The sequence below is a fragment of the Melanaphis sacchari genome, unplaced genomic scaffold (genome assembly GCF_002803265.2).
Source record: "Melanaphis sacchari strain LSU unplaced genomic scaffold, SCAv2.0 Contig92_pilon_pilon, whole genome shotgun sequence".
Lineage (NCBI taxonomy): Eukaryota > Metazoa > Arthropoda > Insecta > Hemiptera > Aphididae > Melanaphis > Melanaphis sacchari.
Window position 1 is genome coordinate 711492 of NW_020271656.1, and position 27219 is coordinate 738710.

The 27219-nt window shown below is 25.3% G+C and overlaps 5 protein-coding genes across 7 annotated transcripts; 2 read left to right on the top strand and 3 right to left on the bottom strand.

The window, feature by feature from the left end:
* Positions 1-568: 568 nt before the first annotated feature.
* Positions 569-9207, bottom strand: LOC112602937 (LMBR1 domain-containing protein 2 homolog). Of its 2 annotated transcripts, XM_025351307.1 has the most exons (12): positions 9034-9207; positions 8679-8842; positions 7015-7182; positions 5659-5869; positions 5398-5574; positions 3728-3902; positions 3303-3484; positions 3093-3226; positions 2926-3031; positions 1049-1250; positions 886-981; positions 569-818 (listed from the first exon to the last, which is right to left on the bottom strand). In XM_025351307.1, the coding sequence occupies exons 1-12, from the start codon at positions 9205-9207 to the stop codon at positions 634-636; spliced, it is 1974 nt and encodes a 657-aa protein (XP_025207092.1). In that variant the 3' UTR covers positions 569-633. The 2 variants fall into 2 exon arrangements, with proteins under 2 accessions (XP_025207092.1, XP_025207093.1); XM_025351308.1 differs by lacking the exon at positions 9034-9207 and having other exon boundaries at positions 7015-7206; positions 8679-8744.
* On the top strand, positions 4077-5386 carry LOC112602939 (WD repeat-containing protein 92). The gene is made up of 2 exons (XM_025351310.1): positions 4077-4561; positions 4651-5386. Exons 1-2 carry the CDS (start codon positions 4159-4161, stop codon positions 5316-5318), a joined length of 1071 nt encoding a protein of 356 aa, XP_025207095.1. The 5' UTR covers positions 4077-4158; the 3' UTR covers positions 5319-5386.
* LOC112602940 (BBSome-interacting protein 1) lies at positions 9139-10423 on the bottom strand. The gene is made up of 2 exons (XM_025351311.1): positions 10176-10423; positions 9139-9456 (listed from the first exon to the last, which is right to left on the bottom strand). The coding sequence occupies exon 2, from the start codon at positions 9449-9451 to the stop codon at positions 9224-9226; it is 228 nt and encodes a 75-aa protein (XP_025207096.1). The 5' UTR covers positions 9452-9456; positions 10176-10423; the 3' UTR covers positions 9139-9223.
* Positions 10424-12318: 1895 nt separating this feature from the next.
* On the top strand, positions 12319-14960 carry LOC112602938 (X-ray repair cross-complementing protein 5-like). Its single transcript, XM_025351309.1, has 2 exons — positions 12319-12470; positions 12981-14960. The coding sequence occupies exon 2, from the start codon at positions 13001-13003 to the stop codon at positions 14660-14662; it is 1662 nt and encodes a 553-aa protein (XP_025207094.1). The 5' UTR covers positions 12319-12470; positions 12981-13000; the 3' UTR covers positions 14663-14960.
* A 2975-nt stretch (positions 14961-17935) lies between these two features.
* LOC112602946 (mitogen-activated protein kinase 1) lies at positions 17936-23409 on the bottom strand. Of its 2 annotated transcripts, XM_025351320.1 has the most exons (9): positions 23137-23409; positions 22881-23023; positions 20253-20379; positions 20067-20177; positions 19781-19915; positions 19525-19641; positions 19288-19455; positions 19033-19221; positions 17937-18252 (listed from the first exon to the last, which is right to left on the bottom strand). In XM_025351320.1, the coding sequence occupies exons 2-9, from the start codon at positions 23006-23008 to the stop codon at positions 18142-18144; spliced, it is 1086 nt and encodes a 361-aa protein (XP_025207105.1). In that variant the 5' UTR covers positions 23009-23023; positions 23137-23409; the 3' UTR covers positions 17937-18141. The 2 variants fall into 2 exon arrangements, with proteins under 2 accessions (XP_025207106.1, XP_025207105.1); XM_025351321.1 differs by lacking the exon at positions 23137-23409 and having other exon boundaries at positions 17936-18252; positions 22881-23130.
* Positions 23410-27219: the final 3810 nt, after the last annotated feature.

The following is a 27219-nucleotide window of genomic DNA, read 5'->3' on the forward strand; positions in this document are numbered from 1 at the left end:
AAGTTTAATCATTGATTATAAATTATAATCTATGGTCTAATATTACTTTTTTTTTTTTCTTTAGAAGAATATATTTACAATCTATTTTTACAATAATCAGTAAGTATACTGTAATCATATTATATTAATACTAAATATACACTGAAACCACGATTTATTTTTTATATTTAGTAAATTATTATTTACTTGCTGATCTGCATATTTTGATACTACAAGTCTGTTCTGTACACAATACCTAACATTTTTTATCACCCGCATTTTAAACGTAACTCCCTCTTAGTTTTTATTTATGACAGGTATCAATTAATTATAATTCAAGTATTACTTTAATTAACAATTAAACAAAAATTTCCTTAATCTCAAAACGTAATTTAAAAATAATAAACCATAAAAATACAACACTCTTTTCAATCCAATATTCTTTATTAAAAACATATTTTCATATAATTCAATATTACAATATAGTGTGTAGTAAATATTTTAACTGTTTACAAATTGTTTTCAGAAAAAAAATAATAATACACTTAAAATAAAAATTATTTTAATCTTAGCACATTAAAATTCAACATTCAGAAAATATTTATGGCAATGTAGTATTTTATAGAAACATAAAGTAATTGATTTTGACTAAAATTATAAATCACTAAATATATTCCTCGGAGGCTCCCATGTACTGTTAGGTCTTGTACTCACACTGGGCAACTGTCTCTCTACATCAGGTGTATTGTTAGTACTATAACTATGATATGATCGATCAATGGGATCAGCATTGTCCAACAAATATGATTTCATGTTGTCTTTCCGAGATGGTGGAACTCCTAATAAATCATAATTAATCATTAACACTTTACATTTTAAATTATAAAAATACTATAATATACATACTTTCTTCAACATCTTCATTTGTATTTTGTATAGACCTTTCTCTATATTTACGACGCATTTCATTACCTCGTATTTTACGTTCACGCCTTTCTTTTTCTAAATTCAAAACAAACAGTTTGAGCATCAACTAATAGCTTTTAGTAAAATATTATACAATATCTACCTCGAACAACAAGCAAACGCCCTTCTTGAATGTAATCGATCACCAAATCATCATCTTCTAAAAACTGAGGAAATCCTAAAATGGACAATATTCTTGTCCCAACGTTAAAATAAGTTGCTAAACATACAGCAACTATGAGGGTTGGAAAGTATACATTGAAACCATCACTGATTATTGTAATAACATCCATATGTCCCATTATCTGGAAGAAAAATAACTCAAGGTAATAAAAGTATAAAATTATTCATACCTAACCGTAAAATCAAATGGAAAATTATAAATATAATAAATAATAACCAATAGTCACTATAATAGAAGTATCAAATTTGAATTCAATAATAGTATTATTAATATAGATAAAAAACAATCCTGAATGGATGGTATAATCATAGACCTATTATAATAAGGTTATAAGGTCTATGGGTATAATATACTGTTGATAGTCTATATCACTAAGTTTATTACAAATTGTGTTTTTTGATATTGCTATTACAAAGTTTTTTTTTAGTTTTAGTATTACTTATTACAGTTGAATGAATTAAATTTTACCAAAAATATTGAACTTGAAAATATAATTGTGTATATAAAGTTTAGTTATAAACTTCAAAATTTTATGTCCCCATAAATAATATTTTTTTAAGTTTTAAATTATAACAAAATAATGAATATCGTTAATTATAATCTAAGTATAAAATGTATAAATTTGTACTTAAAATGTCGATAAAAAAAATCATGTTTATATATATTTTAGATTTTTTTTGTTTTGATAAACTACTTAATAGAAATTTTATATTTTATATTTAAACCTTGGATATAAAAATTACACACTTCAACTATTAAAATACAACATGAAAATGTTCATAATTTAGAAAAATTTTCTCAAAATTTAAATTTCATATGCAAAAATAAATGTTGTATATACGTTTAAAATATTTTTTTATATCTAGAACAACTTATATAATCTTGTACTAAATTTACAAACTTTTTGACCAAACAAAAAACTTTTAATAATATTTATAAAAATAAAAAAAAATTGAGAATTTCAAATTTTATAAATAACTTAAGAAAAGTTGTGATTTTGAAAATGTTACCAAGCATAAAAATTAACCATTTAAACATAAAATGAAAATTTCAAGTATCTACAGTTATTAGTTTTTAATTATAAAAAAAATCAAAAATATTTTAAGAAGAAATAATTATTTTATAGGTGAATATGCTATCATAAAAATTTTAACTTTAAGCACTCAAATTAAATTGATTTGATTTATTGATTGAATTTTTTTTTTATATAGGTTGTTAAATTTATGTATTTCTAACTATAACATTTTTAAATATTTTACCCAAAAAATAATCATTAGTCAATGTTTATACAAAAAAAAATAAAAATAAAATAAATTAAAAATTTCAAATATCTATAAATAGCTCAAAATATTTTGAAGATTTTACTTGATACAATAGTACAGAGGTCACTAACCTTTTGGACTTCACGGACCACTAAAACTAAACCCATAACTCTAAATTCTACGAACTACTTATACTCATGAGTCTTAAATACCAAATTTAAAAAAAAATTAACGCATATTTTATAAAATATTAATAAAGAGTTGTAAATAACAAAATTATTTAAGTTAGTTTAATTATTATTGATTACAAAAAAAAAATAAAAGTTAAAATGAAGATTGGATTCAAATCATTAGTAGTGTTCTTAGAACGTATTGCAATAACGACAAGCATACCTACAATATTATACAATACAATATATATACTATACAATAGGGGTGGCCAAACAGTCGATCATGTTAGAAATTAATTTAAGGCTACGCACACGAAAATTAATTATTGTGGTATAATAACTTAATAATAAAAAAAAATTTTACCTGGGTATAATCAGTTTCAAGAATACGACTCTTTATTACATGACTATCCATATGAATAAGTCCAAGGAAATTTAAACACATTGGTGAAGTTAAACGACTCAACAACCTATAATGGTAATATTTAATTATTCAAATTCAAATAAATTTTAAACTAGTTAAATACTTACAGTCCAAAAAAGATTAAACTACTTTCAGTAGTTTGATGGTTTGGTGCTAGGTAGTATATGTTAAGCAATTTTATCTTAAATATTGTTGAATACGTACAATATGCCAAATAAGCAATGGATAATGTAGATAACACCTAATAATATCAATTTGGTGACAATTAAAAATCAACATTTATACATAATCTTTAATTAAAGTTATATTTACTTTACCTGTATCATAACATAATCATTGTTTTGTTTTGCCATATTCACCATGAGAGCAAAAATAGAGAGCACTGGTTGCTTTTTAAAAAATGTCATTTCAGACCACACAATAATAACTGATAGTATACCAGTAATCACTGATAAAGCTCTAAGCATCATAGGATGTAAACAACACCACCAATACCATTCTATAAATTAAAAATGTATTAATTTAATTCAATATTATAATGTGTAAAATATAAATTTAAACATGAATTTTACATGGATTTGTAAAATAATAAGTTATAGTTTATTAATATAAAATTACCCATAGTTTTTAATTATTTATGCAGTTATGTATAAAATAATTATAATACATAAATACATTTTATTATGAATATATATATTTAATAAATATTAATTAACAACCAATTTAAACTAATTTAACTCACCAATTGTTGATGTATCTGCATAACTATTCAATTTTGAAGGTTTATTGAACATTTTTTTAAACTTTCGATCTCTAGATGTCATGTTTGAATTAATGTCTTCCAAGAAAATGGCTTTTTCTAACATTAAACTTCCTTGTGTCTCTGTACGATGATACATATGCACAGCAACAATCAACTAAAACAATACATATAAATATAAAATTTATGATGTTAGCATATCATTAAAATGTTCTATTTCAGCCTGATAACAAAAAATAAACTTAAATCTAATACTAAATAGCAATTATTATATTATCTACTTAAAGGTATTTTATTGATGTCACATACAATTTATAAGTAACCATAGCAACAATATTTACACATCACTTATTACAATTTCATCTTGAATATTTTACTCAAATGTTACAGATAATAAGTCAGAAACTTAAAAAATGGACAAATTAAGCAAATCTCAAATTATTATTCACAGGGAGAAGTCTGTTAACTATCAGTTAAAAGATTGTCAATGGATTCACAATTCAGCTAAGTTCACAGCAGTTGGTGGCAAACCAAACTTGAAAGGTGTTATAAACATTTATGGGTTAGATGAAAATGGCATTGAAACTGTTCAAGAATATGAAAAATCAGTTGCCATTGAATGTGCTACGTTTCAGTCAAGTTCTATCAATAAAAAACACTTGGCAGTTGGAAACTTTGAAGGTAACTTAGAGATTGTGGACTTAGAGTATTCAGCTAAGTCGCTCTATTCAGTAAAAGCTCATCAAGGCCTTATATATTGCATTGATGGTATTGGTGGACTTGGAATTGGGTGCGGAGCTCCAGAATTAGTGACAGGTATTAACGTTAAAATAGACTTATTACATTTATTGTTTATTATTTACTTAAATTATCTATTTTCTGAAAAATAAAAATAACCGTTTAAGGTGGAAAGGACGGTTCAGTAAAAATATGGGATCCAAGAGAAAAATTACCAGTGGCAAAAATGGAAACTGCTATTGGTGCTACAAAGAGAGATTGTTGGACTGTGGCATTTGGAAATGCTTACAATTCAGAAGAACGAATTGTTTGTGCTGGTTACGATAATGGCGACATAAAAATGTTAGACTTAAGAGCAATGGCATTACGCTGGGAAACTAATGTATCAAATGGAGTTTGTAGTTTAGAATTTGATAGAAGAGATATTAAAATGAATAAATTAGTAGTCACAACAATAGAATCACATTTTTATGTGTTTGATATTAAAGTTCAACACCCTACAAAAGGTTTTGGTTACATAAAAAATAATGTGCACAAACATACCATTTGGACAGTAAGACATCTACCACAGAATCGAGAAATTTTTACTACTACTGGAGGAAACGGCTCCATATACTTATGGAAATATATGTATCCTGAAGATAGATATAAAACTGAATCTGATGGAGACAAGATAACAAATCCAGGAAAATTACAACTGATTCAAAATCAGTTAATATCAACTCAGCCAATCAATAACTTACGATGGTGTCCAAGCAAATTAGGTCTAGCATTGTCTACATCATTTGATCAAAACATTAGGCTATTGATTTTCACAAAACTTAACTTGTATTAAGCTTATTAATATCATTTTCTTTATTATTATAATGATCATTATTTTTTTTTTTAATATAATATATTTTTTTTTATATTACTTGTTTATGAAGTCGAGTTAGCATGCCAATTGAAGGAGGTGTTGTATGATTCCTTGAATTTGACCGCACATTTTTCAAAAAATCTTGTTGATCCTCAGGAACTTTTTTCAAAATAATTTGGAAACAATCATACAACGTATCATTTGGACTCATATTGATACTCACACTTTTAATTGACTAATGTAAGAATTCCAAATTTTAGTTTGTTTTTCTTATTTTAAAATTTTTTACAAAACAATATAATATATAGGAGATAAGTACTTCGAGAACATCTTCTAAAGCTCCTTCGGATTCTAACTTTTCTGTATTAAGTTTTGACAATTTGAAATATACTTTTTTCAATGTATAATCAATTTGACTAGACCGCCATAATTCTCTTGGAATATCCACTAATGCAATACCTAATAATAATATTAATAGAAACAATCCCCATGTATTGCTAGCAGATGATGCAATAGCTTTTAATTTTTGCCTAAAAAAAATAAAAATAATATTTTAATATCAATAATAATTAATAAAAAAATAAATTTTCTAAAATATTGAAAATCTTGTGTTTATTATTTTTGTTTTAAGGCTTCAAATAAATGGTCTGATAGCTTATAATAGTTAACTTTTTTTGTGTTAAAATTAAATTAAAACATTTTCAGGGATTTCATTGTTAGTAAAATGGATATTTAAATATTTATAAGAAAATAGCATATTTTATTGGAATGAAATATTTTTAATCAGATAAAAAACAAGTATAAAATTTAAATCATTGTTGTTGAAATAAACTCAAGTTTACTTAATATACTCAGTAAATAAATACATATTTTAATTATTTTAAATGTAGTGGTAAGAAGAAACAGTAAAATCAAATTACCCTGGTGTTGACCAAATAATAATAGTTAAGAAAGTATATTTTTAAATTCCATATCAAGTTTTAAAATTCAAAGAAATAAACTAAGAACTCAATTGACTTCCAGAACAAATTTTAACTTAATGAGACACATAGTTAGTAAACACTCAATAATATTTTGAAAATTTTAAAAAAAGTTAAAGAAATAATTACAAATATAGATGCTGAAACCAAATTGTTGCCATTTTACAATTTAAAATCTCATGTGTAATGAATGAATGTCTGAATATATAGTTTACATCGTTTGAAGAATTAGGTAAGTGATAAATACATGATCTTATACTAAGCTATATTTATCATTTTTTTTTTACATTATTATTTATTTTTATACTAGGCAATTATTACCTATTTTGATTTTTTTTTTACTAATTTCAATAAAAATAAAGACATATTTTAGCTTTTTATAATATTAATATCTATTTTCTCTTTATTAGACAGATGTGAAAAGTTGCATTGGTTTTATAATCAACAATTTATGTAGTATTTTAAATAATAATTTTATTAATTATCATGATTAATAAAAAAAATGTAATTTATCATACAACAAATTTAAATTATTAATGCTTTTAAATTAAAATATTTTCATAACCTTATATTTTTAAATTATACTATAATACTTGGTAACTATTTAAATGCTTATTATTTTTGTAATAATTTAAATACTAATGTTATTTATTGTTCTATAATATTTGACATTTGCACAAAGATTTTAAACTTACCAATCTAAATGCACTCCTGGCTTAAGAGCAATGTAAATTATAAGTATTGTAATAATTAACAATAATGTACTATAATAAAGTGTATTGCTTTTAATAGCATTTTTCAATTTGTCCTTCAAGGTAAATTCTCCAGACTTCACATAATATTGCATAACTGGCATAATAAACCTGAACATTTATACTTTTAAATAACTATATAAACATTATACAAAAAATATAATAAAATTAGTAATAAAAAAAAAAAAAATAGAAATACTATGACTATCAGCAAAAGAGAGTTCTGTATAAATAAAGACATTGTATAATAGTAATTCTACTTAGTTATACTAGTTATAGTAATGCTACTTTTAACTCTTGTAAAACTATTCAGAGAAAATCTTTGTAATATCAGCTGTTATTTTTTTACAGCATATAAAAACTATAGCAAATATGATCTTTACATTATTTATATGTAATCAAATTATTGAATTAACATGATACAAGATTGATTGAAAGGGTGTTCATTTCAGTAACCTTCAAGTAAGCTTTTTCAGTACTTATTTTTTTTTTTTTTGAATAATTTAAATATTATAAAAACCCTTTTAGGCAAAGTTTTATACTTAAATAATAATTGCTGAAATGGATTTAATAAAAGTTTATTTAGTTTTAAAAAATTGACTAAAAAATGAAAAATATTAGAGATTTCTTTTATAATATGTAGAATATGTAATATATTCTGTGCCATGAGAGAAGTAACCTGTGTCCCACCCGACCAAATCGCATTTGAATCTGCACATCCTCCACCTATTTAACCTACCGACGTAAGGAAACAAGACCTTGTAACAGTCGCTGTAGTCAGTTTACAAGCACTAAACAGGTTCCTTTTCTCGAGGCACAAAATATAGTAATATTATACACAAATCCTCTTAAAGTTATACTAATACCTCAGATTGTTTTCTTAATAATACATAATAATAACAATCTATATGTTATTTGTTTAAATTTAAGTATTGATTAAATTGTATTATTTAATACTTTTAATTAATTTTTAATAATAAATAGGTAAAGATTATAAGTATAAAAAGTTTAGTAATTTCTTTGGTAATAACATTTATTCACAATGAATATTTTATTAAAAGGACGCCGCAACCACATGTGTTGTCTCTGTCTCACATACATACAACATGGTAAATTTTTGTTTAGCCACATCTATTTTATGTTAGCTTAATGTTAGAAAATATGTACTTATTATCAAACTCAAAGGTAAGAATTTTATCTAGGCAATGACATAAGCTTTTATTAATATTATAACTTTAAAGTGAGTTATGAGCATTTTAAAGTTTTAATATTTTACATAGCTATAACTCAGTTTAAAATTAAAATATCAATAAAATGTCATTGTCTAGATAAAATTCTTATCTTTGAGTTTGATAATAGGTAAATATACTCTATCGTAAAAATTAACATAAAATAGATAAAATGGATTTGGCTAAACAAAAATTTGCTATGTTGTATGTATGTAAGACAAAGATAACACATGTGGGTGCAGTATCCTCTTATTAAGTGCTTATCAAACATATTTTGTAAAATAAAATAAGAATTTCTTAAAAATTTTGAATTATTTAATATTTAACATACCTATAAAGTATTTACTATACCTAAATATGTTCTATGTAATTACATACCATGTTAGAAATTGGGAAGTCCAATAAACAACTCTCCACATGTTTGGTAACGTAGATTCTGGCACATAACTCCAGGGTTTCTTACAAACTGATGAATCTTGACTAGAATTTGTAATATTATCATAATGGTTATACGCATCTTGAACACACTTACGATAAGCTGCCTAGAATTTAAGATAATAATCATATATTAATTACATGAATGCTAGTACTTTATAAAAATGTATCTTGTATTTAGATTAATATTTTCATTAAGTTACTCATAGAAATAAAAATTGAATAAATATATTTCTTTAAATTCAACTATAAGTATAACACAATGAAATATTATATTTATTATAATCTAAGAACTTACCAATGATATATCGATGGGAAGAACAAAGATAATTAAAAGAGAAAAATACCAAGCAATGAGCACAGCTATCGTAACAACAATATTTTGAGTTTTCCAATTGCCATAACGGTTTAATATCACCGTAGTTAAAATAAAAGCAAATATAACTTCAGCGCTAAATATTCCCACAGTCATTTTAAAACTTATCTAATCATCTATTTGACAATTTTTTTTCTGCTTCGGATTGCATCTTTTGTAATTTTTCCAATGTCATAGATTTCAATGGCATTAATTTGGGCTTACATAGTATCAATTGCAATGATTCTCTATGATGCAATAATCCAACTTTTGGTACAAAATGTTCTATTGATATGGAATTTTTTAACACTGGTGCATTATTTTCCACTGGTGGTTCAGGAGATTGTTTGTCATCCTGCATACCAACTAAAATACAAACATAAACATATTCAAATGTGTTAAATTTTTTTCACTTTTTGACTGTTTTGACAAAAAATTATTTAGATTTCAGATATGCTTAGATTTGACCAAAAATGGTCAATATTAATTACTTAAATTATGGATGATCTCTTTGAAACATTAAATTAAATAGTTCATTTTTTTGTTTAATTTTCTTTAAAAACTACAGAAACAATAGAAAAATAACCATATTATAACTTGCAGTATCCTTTGCAATTTATTGAAAGTTAGACTACTCCAAATTCTTGAAAAAACTCTACCACATAATTTAAAAAGGGTTCAGTATCCAACTTCGACCAGTCTTGGAAACAATTACTTTTAAATGGTTTTAAAAAATTATCTTCAACTTACCGAATTTTAATGATTAGCTAACCAAATCAGTTAACACAGAAGACAAACACTATAACTCAGGTAGTTAAGCATTTGGTGTATGAATAGGATTACTTCTAATTATCTACTTAGGTCTTTCTTACTTAGAAGTTCGGGAATAAATTATTTTTTCATCGGTTAATTTTGTAAATAATGAACTTTTGAAAAAAAAATCAATCATATATTCGTATCCAATCACACGTCATTTATCGAGCCAAATGGACAACCATAACAGTCACGGCTCACTAGTCACTAACGGCACTAACAACAAATAACAATAACATTCCAAAGTTCTTATCAATGAACAAATTTCGTACCTACCACACGGGAACTTGAAATTTCCTGTTACCGGGAAAGCAATAAAGTTACTAAGTAGCTGTTTTGTTCTGTTTCCTGAATGACACGTTTGAGACTTGGCTGTTTGACGTTTTCAATAATAATTATTTGAAAGCTTAGAACATGTATCTACCAACATTGAACATATTATTCTAATCCCTAAGCTCCTACTAACAATTATTCGTCATTCCTAATTCCGATTACAAAATGCATCACGCACAAAGTTGGCAATTAAATTGCTATTTTTGATAAGAGACGCAAGTTCTACTCCTTACAATATTTGATAACAGAACCAATGGTTCCCAAATCTGAAATCATAAACTCGTTCAAAAGTTAAAATAACTTATTAAACATTTTAATCTCGTTAGTTATAATAATAATAATATGATGATTGATATGGGCATGCGACTTTATTTTGCAAAAATGTATTCAAATAGAATTATTTTTTACAACCTTTTTAACATTACATACCACTAAGGTCTAAAAGAACATTCGATAGGTTGCGAACTGCCTTTTAACTGTCTTTAAAAAGACCTTTTTTACAGATTTCCAAGTTTTGAACTTAACTTCCCGTTGTCCCGAATAAATTTATTAGTGTATTTACTGTTAGTACTTTTGACAAAAGGGACAGAATTGTGTTTTCCAAATCGTGGGAAGTTTAAAATCAATGATTTTGAAATGTCTTGAAAACATTTTTGACACTGACCGTTAAAAAAAAAAAACTGAAAGAAGGTATTATAGAAACTATTAGTTGAGCTTTGGTGGTACTACCTATAACTATCAATTTATTATAATAACATTTCAATGTCATACATTCGTATTATAGTTGATTTTTAATGAGTGCTTAGTCAATAGGTAGGTACCGACGTTAAGTCGAAAGGTATAGGGAAAAATACTTTGGTACTAATGGATATTTTGTTCGAATTCAATGGAAATTTTGACTTACAATCAAATAACCATACTACAGTTTCTATTTTACACGATATAATTTCATACGTAAATAGACTATGAGAAATTTCTAAGAGAATATTATTCATTGGCAGCAAAAAATAATACACTTACCATAAATTCTGTTTTTTATATCACATCGTTATTTATTTTAATATTGCAAGTGTCGCCTTATCAGTTATCAGTCCTCTTTATCGCCCTCCAAGACGCTATATAAAATGCAAATAAATGCAATAAAAATTAGGTAATATCTTAATTAGTGGGGGGGCCCTCCCCGTCAACGCCCCATGCGGGCAGCCTTGTCTCTTAATGGATATTGACACGAGTTAAGAATTATGTCTCAAGTCTAAGCCTTAATTTGTATAATAATTATACAAATTTATAATTTATTATTTGTATAATAATTATACTGCAATTATTGCAGTGTATAGGTGTGTTCGTACCCAGACACACATGTTGGACATATCGTACCTATATAAATGAGAATATGAAAATCATGTCATCTTTTAAATTCCGAATTCGTTGTAGACCTTATACTAGTTGTACCGTGGGAATGTACATATTATGCCACCTGGAAGTATAGTTTAAGATATCTCTCATTACTATAATACTATACCATAGCCGAAAGGCATTTATAAAAAAGATTAAATGGGCATACGGTCTATGTTTAGTGTTTACTGCCCAACTACATCTGCCTGAAGCCGTCGCCGCTACCACTAGAGAGCTTTTAAAGTTCTCTAGTTCCTACTAGGTCTACAGTCAACTTATTATTATGACATTCGTATTACAGTCATCAAGTATGTAGGTAAGTACTCGAAAAATGTTTTTTCCCTCGTCTCTCGGACAGTCGAAATCCTACCACCCCCTATAGTTGGTAAGCAACTGATTATGGCTACACTGATTAAAAAATAAAAACTCTATCAGTGTAAGAAAAGGCGGTAAATTGTAAATGAAAACAAAATAATTTGTGATAATATCAACTACCTACCATCAAATAAGTAAATTAATGTTCCATAATAAAACCATCAACTGAAATAATAGTCAAAGTGTTAACTATTAAGTGTTTAGTGTTTACTATTATTATTTATTTTTATTGATAGTTATTAGTTATTAATAATTAACAACGTTAGAAATTTATGAAAACTCTAAGTATTCTGATTGTTTATGATTAATAAGTTTCACAAGATCCATACCGATTGTTTAATCCTTTATATTTTATTGATGTTCAGCCTATTCAAGCCTATTTCTTTTTCATGTGAAGAAATATCAATAGTTTCTGAATTGCTATAAATTTGTCAATGAAGTATTACAATTTTAATAGGTATTAGGTATGTATCATCATAAATTAAATATTTTATCAATGGTATCATGTATAATACCTAAAGGTTATATTGGTTCTAATATCATCTTTCACCATAAATTTTGAAACGGTCATATAAATATTATTCCTTATGTTAATATTACAACAAAATGAACAAAACGCTTTAGCAAAATAACGAAAATTATATCGTTATTCTCAGAAATACCAGATGAATTTGTCAAACATTCAATTTCATTTTATGTTTATTTTATTATTATTTTAAATCATAAGTTATTTATAATATATAAATATACTATAATTGTATCAGATGAGAGTAATGTTAACCATTAACTATAAGATAATTTAAACAATAATTTTTTTAAATCTTTGTCCTACTATTACTGTAGACCCTTTTGGAAATTCGGGGAGGGATTCAGTAATGTTTTTAGTTATATAAAAAAATAAGATATTAACATTTTTTTCATTTATAGTTGAAATATACATTTTTAATTCAAGCTTTTATTTTGTTTGTTTTTAGGTAATACTTTTCTTAATAAAATGGAAGATTTATCAGATTCTCCAATTGTCTGGGAAAGTGAATCTTTTGAAGAAGAAAAACAAATATGGTTTGTAAAACAACATATCATGTTTTTAATTGATGCTTCAAAACCAATGTTCAATACTTATAATAACACAACATTTTTTGCAACAAGTATTACACTTTGCAAAAAAGTAGTTTTGAAGCTTATTAGAGAGAGCAGAAATGATAAAATAGGTATATTGATATATGGTACAGACGATAATAATAGAAAGTGTCCCAAGTATATTAATGTGTTATCTGAACCATTGAAACCTAACATTGAATTAATTAAAAAGCTTGATGATATTCTAACAAGTAAACCTATTCAAACTGGTCAATCCCCATTGTCACCACTATCAGACGCAATATGGTATGGTAACTATCTTATAAAAAAATTTAGTGAAAATCAAAGCTGTAGTACTATTATGCTCATTACATGCAACGATCAACCTGAAATTGGTGATTCTAAAAAGCAATTTCATCTAAGAACAAGAATTGATGATGTTATTAAGAATAATATTGATTTTAAACTTATACCCATTGGTACAAGATTTAACATGAGCCTTTTCTATGAAAGTCTTCTTAAGAACTTTAACAATATTTCTAAGCCTATCAAAGGACTAGAAAGTATAGATGATATTATGTTAGAAATCAGTAACAAATTGAAACATGGTAGAAGTGTATCCCAAGTAAAATTCTTTATTAATAACAACTATTGTATATCTACATCATTATACAGATTTTATTCAAAAGCAAAAATACCATCAAAAGTTAGGCTGGACAAGAAAACTAATAAACCATTGACTAGTAATACTCAAGTATTTACAATAGACACTAATGAACTGATGTACAAATCTGATCAAGCTAAATATGTGGTATTAGCAAATAAAAAAATAATATTTAGAAACGAAGATTTATCAATTCTAAAAAATGGCATCCTAGAACCTGGTATTAGATTACTTGGTTTTACAAATAAAGAAAATATCTTAATATCATATCATTTTAAGACTTCCATCTTCCTTCGCCCTAATAATGATGCAGAAGAAGGTAACATACGTTTGTTTAATTCTCTTATTGAATGCTGTTTGGAAAAAAATAAATATATAATGTGTTTCTTAAAAATTCGGAAAGGAGGCAAGATTCATTTATGTGCTCTTATACCTCAAGATGAGATTATAGATGAAACTGATACTCAAAGCCAACTATCAGGATTTCATGTCATATTTCTGCCATTTAATGAATGTTTGAAACCAGTAAAACCATTAGAACCAACAGACGATGAATTTCCAACAAGTACACAAAACTCAATAGGCATGAAAATATGTGAAAGTATGCCTATCAATTATTATCCATCACTGATCAAGAACCCTAAAATAAACTTTCATTGGGCAATGTTGGAATCCTTGGCATTGGAATCAGAAATGCCAGATGTTGTAGATGAAACACTTCCAGCAAATGATGTTTTTGATAAAAATTTAAGTGCAATAAAAGATGATATATATGAACATCTTTTACCACATGTTTATAGTCAATCAAAGACAAATAAAAGATCCGATTTGAGTAGTCAACGCGTAAGTGCAAAAGGAAGAAAAAGAACAAAATATTCAGTGATTGAAAGTCAAAACAGTAATGATCAGTAGAATACGATTATCTTTAAAGTAATTACCTAATGATTTTAATATAATACTACGGTTAAGGTATAATTAAGTATACTGAAAAAAATTGTTATAAATGTTTTTGATTTGTATGCATAATAATTAAATATATAATCATTTATTAATTTACTTATTTCCAACTCGAAGGCTTGCACTAGTGAGAAATCATTATTTTTTTATCATCAAAAATACGTGTGATTTTACTGAAAGAAAAACTAGCGACTCAAAGTTGCTTGACCCACACTTCCCGTAAATAATATTGGTCAAATAATTAACAGCATGAAATCGTGGTGCTTACCTTGAATTAGATTTTGACTGTTAATCGAGTAATTTATCAGTTTTAATTAATTTTCACTTTTCTGTCATGTTTTTCTTTTTACGGTATAGAATTAGTTTGCTGTTCGAATTATCTGTTTCATATTTGCTGCACTAATGGTAACTACCATTACTATCAGCTATTACTGTTTGAAACTAATAAAAACAATTAAATTAAACACGACATTGTTTGACATAACAATACGAGATATACCCACTTGATAAAATACCTATCTGAACAAGTGATTTTATCAAATATATGTACTCAATATTGTTAACGTTAAGTACATGTTTGACTGCTATTACATTAAGTAATAACTGTTTTTACTGTATTCAAATTTAAATCATTAAATCATATGTTTAATTGAGTACACACTACACAACACTGTACGGTCAATCGTTATGGAAAACTTGCAACTAAATCCACCTAAAATGTAGTCCCTTGAATATTGGTTTCAATAACGGTAGGTGTTCAATGTCAAATATATTTTATTACAGGTATTTTAACATGGTTTATAAACCAACACATAGTCATTCGTCAGTATATTTAGTTTAATAAATACAAATTACACAAACATAGGTAAAATATTATTGCCAAATATACTGTTAATATGTAATGACAAAAATATATAATACATATTTTACTCCTCCACACATTACTCAACAATCATTCAAGTATCAATTTTATAACAACAATAAAGTTTGAAAAAAGCGAACAATAAATAAAATTAATGGAATAATGGTTATTATAAATAATGTAAATGCGATATTACTTTAATAATTTACATAATTATAATAAATTAAACACAATTATTGTATAATATGTAGTTAAAAAACAAAAAAGCACATAATATTGTAACCAATTCAATTGATTAAATGTATTTGAATAAAGGTAAATTCTTTTTCTTTTCTTTTTTTTTTACTAGTTGCTAATTATAAATGTAAATTTTGATATCAATATTATACAGTGCTCATTTGATAGTAAAATATTTGCACTCACATATAAACACAAAAAATATAAATGAAAATTATGGTTACTTAAAACTATTTTTATTGCTATTATTTCTAATAAAATTGAATATAACTTAAGTAAAAAGTATAGTAAACACACATTATGAAAAAAATGTTCAAATAATTTTCTTGTTTTTTTGTTTTTTTTTTTAGTAATAATGAAATGGTAAAATGGTTTAACAAATAAAAATAAATTTGCCAATACATTTTAATTTTTTGTATGACTTCATATTAATTAATAATAACAAGTATAAAATATTGTAAGATTTATAATTTGTATCAATGAATTAATATAGGAAAAAAATAATTATTACCTTAGAATTTATAATTATAATGTGTATGTGGACAATTATTTTACTTAAGATGATTAAATACTACAAATATTAATTAAAAACATTTTATGGAAGTTTAATACTTTATTTTTTTTTTAAATTATTTGGCTTTGTACTTTATCATTTTTAATCTTGATTTAAAACCATAATAGTAAAACAATTATTTTTAATGGTAGTTGTGTTTATAAGAATATTACAAAACACAAATTAAATAAGAATAGTATATATTCAACAAATGGAATAAAAAGTAATAAATTGCGTTTAAATTAATTTTTAACATTAATTTGTATATTTAAATAACAATATAAATTGAATACCATTTGTAAGCTCTAAGACATATAACAAAAGTTACCTAGATTTTCATTTAATTAATAATAATAAACAAATAAATATATAAAATGATAGGCCTCTGAGAACACATTAAAATAATCAGTTCGAATCATCAAAACACAATTTGGTCACTAAATATATACAGGTATAACAGAATAGATGATAAATATAATTAATTATGTAATCAATTTTGTTCTAATCAATATTAATTTTTTTTTTTTTTTAATAATTAACAACTATTTTACCATATACTCAAATTAAAATAACTTCCTTGAAAAAAAATTGATAATAATAAAATTCATTACATAATTAGTAAATTATATCTGTTAATTCCTTCTGTAATTTCCTGTATATAATAAATATTGAGATATTATAATTTTGTTCTCTTGACTGAATAATTTTTAGTTGTGATACATAACAAATAATTATACCATCACATATCTTACTGAATATTTCATTTTCAAAATTGAATTGCAATTTATAAGAATATTCTTTAAAAAATACGATAAATTTTGTTATTAAATAACAATCATATTGTTTATAATGAGCAAAACTAATAGATACGTGAAAACTGTCAAGTATTTTAATAATTTACAAGTATTAAGCTTGAAAGATATATTGAATTAATAAAAATAAATATACTTAAATATTAGACAATAGCAAAAATTATTTACAAATTAGTTTCAAAGGAACGTCATCACTCAATTGAACTTTATTGAATGTTTAATCGACTTTATTTTCAAAAATAGGTCACTTATGGTAATAAATTGATAGCACAATTTTTTTTTTTTTTTTTGTGAAACAATTAAAGAATATATTGAAATTTAAACTTTAAAATCTGTATAATATCAATATGTTTTAATCATTTACTTCTTAATTTAACTAACAACACAATTTTACATCCCGTGATGTTTACATTTATTTAATTTCTAAACAACATCTAATAGAATATTAATAAATATACTGTATAAGTACCATGAATATTATCACAAATGACAGGGAATGGGGAAAATGGCCGGATGGGAACAAACAAAATATACACTATTTAAATTCTAGCTAAATATTTTTTTACCATAATGCAGTAATTGGCTTTAAACGATCACATTAGTAATATTAAATATTTCAAAACTAACAATTTTTAATTTTTGTCACTCAAAAGGAAAATATACTTTGGGGCAAATACTTTATAAGACTAATATCTGATTATGTAACAACAAATTTGATTAAAATCAAATAATATAAATTAAATATTAAATTTATAATAATAATACATACATACAATTTAACTACATAATAAGTCGTACTTAATATTAAGATGAATATTTTAGACTCAAAATAGGATTATAGATTATAGATTATAAAGAATTGTAAAGAAGCGAGAAATGTTTTAAACATTGAAATGCAATATAAGTTCAAATTGTAGAAGAATAAGAGTTTAAGCACTGTAAAAAATTAAAATCAGTGTCTATATTTTGCTTACACATTTTGTTTGAAATTCACAGTTTCCGCAAAGATCATTTGTTTTAAAGTTTCTCTGGGTAAATCATCTAACTCTGTAGCGAATCTAAATGGTTCTTCTGCAACAGGCTGTAAAAAGTGCAAATGATTTAATACATTTTCATAATTACTATGAGCAGCAGTTCTCAACCTTTTATAAATTGTGACTATCATCATAAAAATTGTTAACAGTTTATTTTTATAATATTGGTATTAAAAAATTGTTAGAAACTATTATGATTTTTTTTTTTTTATTGATCTTATTTTAAGCCCGGCAACTAAAGCCAATAGATGTGCATAAGAACAGTAGATATTTTTATGTAAGGTTTTGGTTAGTAGTGTTAGAACACGTAGGTTATGTGTGTGTACAATGGATTCATCACTAAGAACTCAGGTGGTCACCCAACCGAGAGTTAGCGATGCTTGACCTCAAAACAAATTAGTGACCGAGGCCAACCACCACGCCACACCAGGTCAACTATTATGATTATTATTGTATTAAAATTAAAATAATAAATTCTTTTATAAATTTGCTACGCCATAAGAAAATAGATATGACATCAAAAAAGATAGATACAATGGAAAAGAAAAAATTAATTACTTAATAGTTTGCCAGTTAGTCAGAAAAAATTTTAATTACAACTTATGAGGTTTCACTACTTATCTACCAAGCCATTGATATATTAGGATTCATTTTAACAAAGAACATAATAGTTTTAAGAGTTTAATTTTTAAGGCTTATACTTTGTTATTATTCATGTTATGTTATTGTTTGATTGTATTGTACACCTAATTATTTAACCTGGGCTCACGCCCGTTTATTCAATAAATAAATAAATAAATAAATAAATATAAATAAATGTGTCATACCTCATCAGCAGGGTCATAATACTGTTCAAGATACGGATGTGCCAGAGCCTCTTCAACTGTAATTCTATTATGAGGGTTGAATGTCAGCATTTTATCTAGCAAGTCCAAAGCTTTTGGATCAGCTGTTGGATAAAGTTTTGAAAATGCTATTTTTGGTTTGAAGGGTAATGATTGTAAATAACTCCGAGCCTATAAAAAAACATAATTTCATCAATTATTTAAGAATTTAACAACATTTGAAAGTTAATTACATACTTTATCATTAATAATACACAACAAATCTACTGCGGTTGGTGAACCAAGTATTCCCAATATATGATTTAACTGGTCTAAATAATGTTTACCAGGAAATATTGGTCTGTTAGAAAGCATTTCAGCTAAAATACAACCAACTGACCACATATCAATTGATTTTGTATAACCCTAGAAAATGATTAATAATTAAATAATTGCTTTATTATTTATTTTTTATTAATTAAAATAAATTTTTACTTTTGAATTCAACATAATTTCAGGAGCACGATACCACCTTGTGGCTACATATTCTGTAAGAAATCCAGTGTGATCATGATCAGGATCTGCAACTCTTGCAAGACCAAAATCACATATCTAGAATAAATAGTTGTATACATTAACTCAAAAAACTTAAAATACAATAATTTTAAACAATGCATTAAAAATCATGAAATAATATAATAAAAAACATTTTCAGATTATTCAATTAATATTTAAAATAAACCATATGTACTTTGAGATCACACGTTGTGTTGAGAAGCAGATTGCTAGGTTTGAGATCACGATGGAGGACATTTGCTGAATGTATATATTTAAGCCCTCGAAGAATTTGATAAAGGAAATAACAAATATGATCATTGCTCAGTCTCTGTAATACATCAAAGAAGAAGATAAATAATAATCATAAAATATTTTTTCTTGTAGAATAAAGGGATAGATTTTTTTTTTTTAACAATAATATAATTTTACTTTCTGTAATAAAACAAATACTATCATAAACATGAATAATTTCAATTCACCTGAGTTTTTAAAAGCTTATACAAATCAGTCTCCATCAAGCATTGAACAATGTATACATCTTTCATTTGTTCAATGGTTTCCGCTCGCAAGATATTTCTTATATCAATTATCTATAAATATAAACAAATGAGTAATGATAATATTTAAATTATTGATATTCTAAATATGTATTTTATTATACTAACATTTTCATGTTTAAATCGAGTTAATATTTTAATTTCTCGCAATGTTCGTTGACAATAAGTTTGATGTTCAAATGGTGAGATTTTTTTTATGGCTACTTTACAATTTGTCTCATTGTCAAAAGCCGACCTGTAAAAATAAATAAATAAATTTAAAATTATACTATATTAAGATATTTTTAGTAAATACAAACAATAGTTATAATCATAAATTTTAATATTTCAATAATAATTCAATAACAATTTAACTGCAATTGAACTTAAAAAAATAATGTTAATAAAGAAAATAATGATAATAAAAACAAAATATTTCACTATTCAAAATTGATATTTTCATTATTGACTTGAAATATTCAGCTTATTTGCTCATTTTTGCAATTTAAAAATTTAGAGATACTTTAATGTTTAATTAAGTATGATTCCGTTAACAGTGATAAATAATATGAAAGAAAATTAGTGAAGAGAACCAAAAAATACAGTGGTAGTGAACTAACAGAAAAGGTCCAGTTTTTTTATTTTTCATCAAAATTAATATACCAAAAAATTATTGAAAAGTTAAATATATTAGTTTTAAAAAAAAGAAAGTAAGTTTAATCTTTTGAACTAATATTGTAGATAGATATGTCAACAATAATAAAAAATAAAAATATGGATTTAATTCTTACTATACTAACTAAAATAGGCATATAAAATGTATATTATAGGAACTAAAAGCACCAATGCATTAAGGGATTATCATAAGATTACAGATAATTTGTTTACTAAGCTTTCTCGATGAATCATCTTAGTTATAAAATTAGATTATGATAAATAAAAAAAACAGTTGCTTTTTAGTATAGATATAAAGTGAGTCATTGTAAAATGTATCAAATTTTAATAAAATAATAATAAATTATTGCTTAAAAAACAATTTTGAGCAAAGACTATGTTTAAAATGATGTCATACTACAAAATGTTAATATAAATATTAGGTGAAACTTTTAATGCCAATTATTAATTTTTGAATTGCAGCTAAAATATATTTTGTCAAAAACTGGTAGGTTGAGTATATTTTGTATTGTTTTTATCTCCAAAATTATTTTGAAAAATATTGAGAATTGTTTACTTAAACAAAGGACTTTTTAAACTTAATTTTCTATTATTAACCATTAATTTTTATTTTAGAAAATTATAAAACCGTGAAACCACTATGATAAGGTTTACCAAATAAAATAATGTTCATAGTATTTTATTTTTAGTTATATTAAACTTTATTATTATTATAATTTTATATTTAAATTATGTACTCATAATATCATATAAAGGAAATATTTTTGAATTTTTCAATATTTAAATATCCACACAAAATATGTAAGTATACTGAATATTGAATAATAGAAAAATTACATGAACATATTCTTATCAATATGATTTTGTAATATTAATGATCTTAGAAACAATACAATATACATAGAACAAACATATGATTCTTGAAGCTCAAAAATTCAAATTAAATTAGGTATTTAAATAAAATTATTTATGAATGTTATTTTGAAACATTTATTTTAAGTATAAAAATCAAGACAATGTATTTATATACCAAAATTATTTTATTCCTTTAAGAACTAAAATATTAGATACTTACTTCAGACATTCCTAAGAAAAATAAAAAAAAACTAAATGGATTTAATCAAAAATAGTTCAAATCAATGAAAAATATTATCAGAATTATCAGATGATTATAAATACTAAAGGTATTCATATTTTAAAATATGTCACATAAAATTATTAAAGTTGCTACTTAATGTTTTATGATTTATTATTAACACAAAATATTAATATAAGCTTTCAAATCATGGTATTATCCTATAATTTATATACATAGGTATTTATCATTTTAAATTTTAATAAAAAGTTTTAATAGTTATTAATCAGTAATGTAGTAAATTTAAAGTTAATATAATATTTGACATACATTTACTTTCATCAATATTCAAGAATAAAAAATTTTAAATGACAAAAATATTTTGTATTTTTAACTAATAGCTATACAACTCTTTCAATAAATAATTAGAAACAATGTAAATATTAAGTCTAAAACCTAGCTTGATAGTATCTATAAAATAGTAACTTAATGTTATTTTAATGTTTCATAAACAAAAAAAACAAAATTCTATAGAAAAGTAGAAAATACCCAACTCTATTATGACTAATATATTATACTTAAAAGTGCTTTACCCATTTGGAAATGTTTAGTAATTATTTATTAAACGAACTTTTTTTGCGAGAGGAGAGAAAAATAAATAAGTAGATAGTAATAGGGAATACTTTTTTTTAGTATTGAGTTAAAAATTATTTTTAACTATGAATGTAACTAAAAAGTATAAAGTACCTAAATAAATAAACAATAATAACAATAATAACAATAATACATAATATTGTCTGACAATCTTCTTATCAAATGGCTTAAGTAAATTAATGGTAAATTCTAAATTCGAATCAATCAGGTGCAATGCAAATACGTAAATATTAAAAAAGACATCTGACGTGTAAACGCCGATATAATAATATGCGTACAACTCGAAATTTAAACAGGACAGGTAGTAGGCAGGTGTTTTTTGACGGGCGCTTTAAAAATCGACTTGTACTTACACGACCATCCCGTAAGCTCCCTCGCCGATGTACGACAGATTTGTGTACCTAGGACCGACGTCAAATATTTGTCCCCTGACCATCTCCGGGTTCGACTGGCCACCGCCGACAGCATTGTCGGATGACATAATATCCACGGCACCCTGTGGGCAAGTCAACGCATACCGTTAGGAGAATTTAGTACGTTTTGGAACGCGGTACGTGACGCAGAATCGACGCCGTCAACCGTCGCGCCAGAACAACAGTTGGGACTCACTTGGTAAAGACAGTACGACGAAAAGCTCGCAGCGCACAAGCCGTAAGCTGCTCAAAAGCCAATTTGCGCGTCCGTGAACGTGTGCGTGTGTACGTGTGTGCGTGCGCGTACTGTGTGTGCCGCGAGCCTGTTTGTCGTGTGTGTGTGCGTGCGCACGCGCGCTACTCCGTGTGTGCTCTCGTACGTATGGGAATGGGTACGTGTGCGAGCGTGTACGAGCGAGTGGTTGCCAGTGGGTAGGTATGACGTGTGGGTATGTGCCCGAAGTGTGTGTGTGTGTGTGTGTGCGTGCGTGCGTGTGCGTGTGCGTGAATACGTGTGTGCGCGTTTGTGTGTGTGTTGGAGGATGTGATATCCACCGTTTGATTGGACATCAAGAGATAACGCTACTAGAGGCCTTTTGACGTCACTCCGCACAATTGGTTCTCAAAATCGTCTGCCGCTCGTGATAACGATACGTTTTATGTCGCCGTCTCCGAAAGTCCAAAAGCGAACGGGTCTTCACGCGCCGCACACACACTCACATACTGACGTACATACAAAAAAAAAAAAAAATAATTATGTAAATGATTCGAATCCACACAATTCGTATTTTGTTTTTATTTATTATGTCACATTTTTGAAGACCTCGTCACTCGTTACAAGTCAAAACTTATGAGTTATGAGTAATAGCCGACCAATTATTTTCATTTTCTTGATATCTACCAATAATATCAAACACTCATGTTTCAAGTATATCTACTAAACTTTAGTGTTTACTACAACGTAGCATTTAAGCATAGGTAAAATAATAATTATATGACGCGTAAAAATAATATTTTTATTACTCAAGCAGGAGTATGATTAGGTACCTATAAGTACGTGTTTATTGCTAAGAAAATTAAAACAAACAATATTTATTTTGGTTTTTTCAAACATTTAATTATTAAAATTCCTTCATATTATAATGTTTATTAAAAAATTAAATGATTCTCCTTTTGAACTTTAAGCGCGCAATCATTAAAACAACGATTTACAATAACCGAAATAAAAAAATAATATTGTTTAACAATCTCGATGCTTACAATATTTTTCCATGATTGGTAATAATCTATAAAACTGACTGGAGTCGTTCACTATGATTAATAATTATTAATTAACATTAACTGATGGTTTACATAATAATATACAGAACATTAATACCTATGTAGTTTGGAAAGCGACACCTTTGTCTAATAATTGTTTTGAAAATTCTATTATCGCGTTATTCGGAGCTCAAGTATGAAATTCGTTCAAATTTGAACTTCTAATGTTTTCAAAAATAAGTTGAGCCTATACATTTTAAATATTTTTATATATCTATAATTATAGATTAGTCTTAAGACTAATTTTCTTAAGTTCTTGTATTACATTTTCAAACTTCTTAACTGAGCAAAACAATTTTTATCAGCATTTATAAAAAAAAAAAATTCAAAAGTATATAGCTTCAAAAAAGGAAATTGTAAAATAAATGTGATAATACGTAAAAACATTTACTGTAAAATGCAATTACCTAAGGTTATTTGTTCAAAAGGTATAAGAAAATATCAAAAACCGATGAAGAAAATTGGTTAATTTCTACAAATAAATTATCTAATGTAAGCAAAAATTTTACTTTAAACAAATAAAAATTAATTTGACTTTACTGTGAACTATTTTTTATTATAAATTGAACAAATTATGAAGAATATTATATTAATTTACAACCAAATGTTACGAATTTTGTCAACATTTTAAATTAAAGCGTTTATAAAAAATTTTATAACTAAATATTTTTGAAATTTTAACTAATGTATTTATTTGCTGAAAATGTCAATTGTCTATGATTATTTGTTTTCAAGTTACAAAAAAAAAAGAAAGATTTTATCAAAATTTAGTTTTGTGTAAAAGTTTCTATTTTTCTGTAATGCTTATTGTTTGTTTTTCCAGTTGTTTTAAAAATTACGGAGGAATTTTTAATTTTAACCTCTTCAAAGTACAAACTAAATGTAATTTTCTGCCAGAAGTTGTTCTCAAAGTTAAATATTAATGTATTTTTCAACTACTTTTCGTGTATAAATACTTTAAAAAAACACACACACACACATCATTGTAAATTTGTAAAATCAATATCTTATCTAGTTCCACTTAACATCATATAACAATTTAAGTTGCTTTATTACTCAAAATAAATAGGTACATTTTTATTGCAAAATTAATTTTATTTTGCTATGATTAATAAAATAAAGATGATTTCCCTTGAAAATGTGTTTGATTTTTAACTGTAAAATATTTTTGTTAATAAGTCTATTTACTATTATTTCAAATTTAAGAACCTTGTAAGAAGTTTTTTTTTTTTTAAAACTTATTCATTTATTTAGTCTCACAATGAATAGGTATGTGATAATTGTTTATTTTATCAATACGTTTATATTTAGCGTAAAACTAAAAAATCATTATTTAAAGGCCAAACGTATAACCTGTAAGAATTTTTTTCCTTCTATGAGCCACGACATTAAAATTTTGCATTCATGTAAACTATTTAGAATAGAAAAAAAAACCATATTTATAAAAAGTAAGCAAGTATAGGTAGCCAGTAGAACAATAATATTATGTATAACGTATAGTACATATAATATGTACTCTATAGACTAATGTGCATAGTAGGTGTATTGAGTGTACCTTGACGTCATTGAGTATTGTACCTAATGGATAACTTAATTCAATGATAATAATTGCGTACGAAAAAAGATTTTGATCAGAGAGCGTGTCATTTGTCAGCCTACATTACATTATTATTATAAATAAGTATTTTTTTTATTTTTTTTTATATAAAAATTATGATAATTTATTTTTCTATTGTTTATCTGTAATACTTTGAATAACCGTAGGCAGAATTATTTTTTCCAAAAACAGCATTTTATACCAATTATTATTAAAGCATATAATATTATTGTAATTAACTTTAACCCAATACACGTTGACTTACCATAGAATAGTGGGGTGCATGTAAACTCTACTACAAACACATTTTTTTTAGTGTTAATTTCGTTAGGAAAAAACAGTTAAAATGAAGTCCATGTTAACTACGCCAAAATTGAAAATCAGGTACCTAACTGATGTGTAGAGTTAATACAAAGAAATTGGATGGTATGAAGTAATGTGAGTATCACTTGATGAATTTTTTTAAGTTATATTATGTTGCTTCGTTCCAACAGTTTTAATAAATACATTGTAATTTTTGTTATTGCAGCTAATTTCGATGTATGTCATTGTAATGATATCAACGTATATAATAGGGGAAGCCTAAATACTGGCAAAGTTTATAATCCCTCGAATGATATTACTTATAAATACGTTCATGGCTTCGTATTACAAATAGCCAATAGAGTAAGAGTATAGACTATACCTTAACTATTTTTGTATTTTTTTAACACACACGAAACTTCAAAATTGAGATAAGTTCTTTACCAATTGTACCGATTGATCTAGTAAAATGATAAGAGTTATGAAAAAAAATTTGAATTTTTCGTTAAATTTACTTACCCACATTTTTGATTGTTTGATTGTAGTATAACTCTTCAAAAAATTAAAATATGAAAAATTTTTAATTTATATTATTTTTATATAATTTTTTTAGGATTTAAGGTAATACAATTAAAAATGTGTGAAAGTCGACAATCGACATCGAGTAAACTTGGAGACAAGTTTAAATCTGTTTTAAAAATTATTACTTATTACAATATTGGTACATTTGATAAAGAACATGTCTAAATCCCTATATTCCACGTGCGTTTGACAAAGACAAAGAAATATCCTGTATCAAATCCAAAATATTTTAAAAATGTCTTTGTATATTTTTTAAAATTTAATAATTTATGTTACAATTTAAAATACCCACGAATAATAACTTTTAATAACAGTTAAATAATAATAAAATACTGAGTGATAGTTACTAAAATCGTTATTCTTTGTTTAAATAATTTCCATTTTTGTCGAAAATTAAATTAAAAAAGAAAAATTGTGACACTGTGATAATTTTGATTTTTGGGTTTCAGTAATACCTAATTACAAGTATGAAGTAAC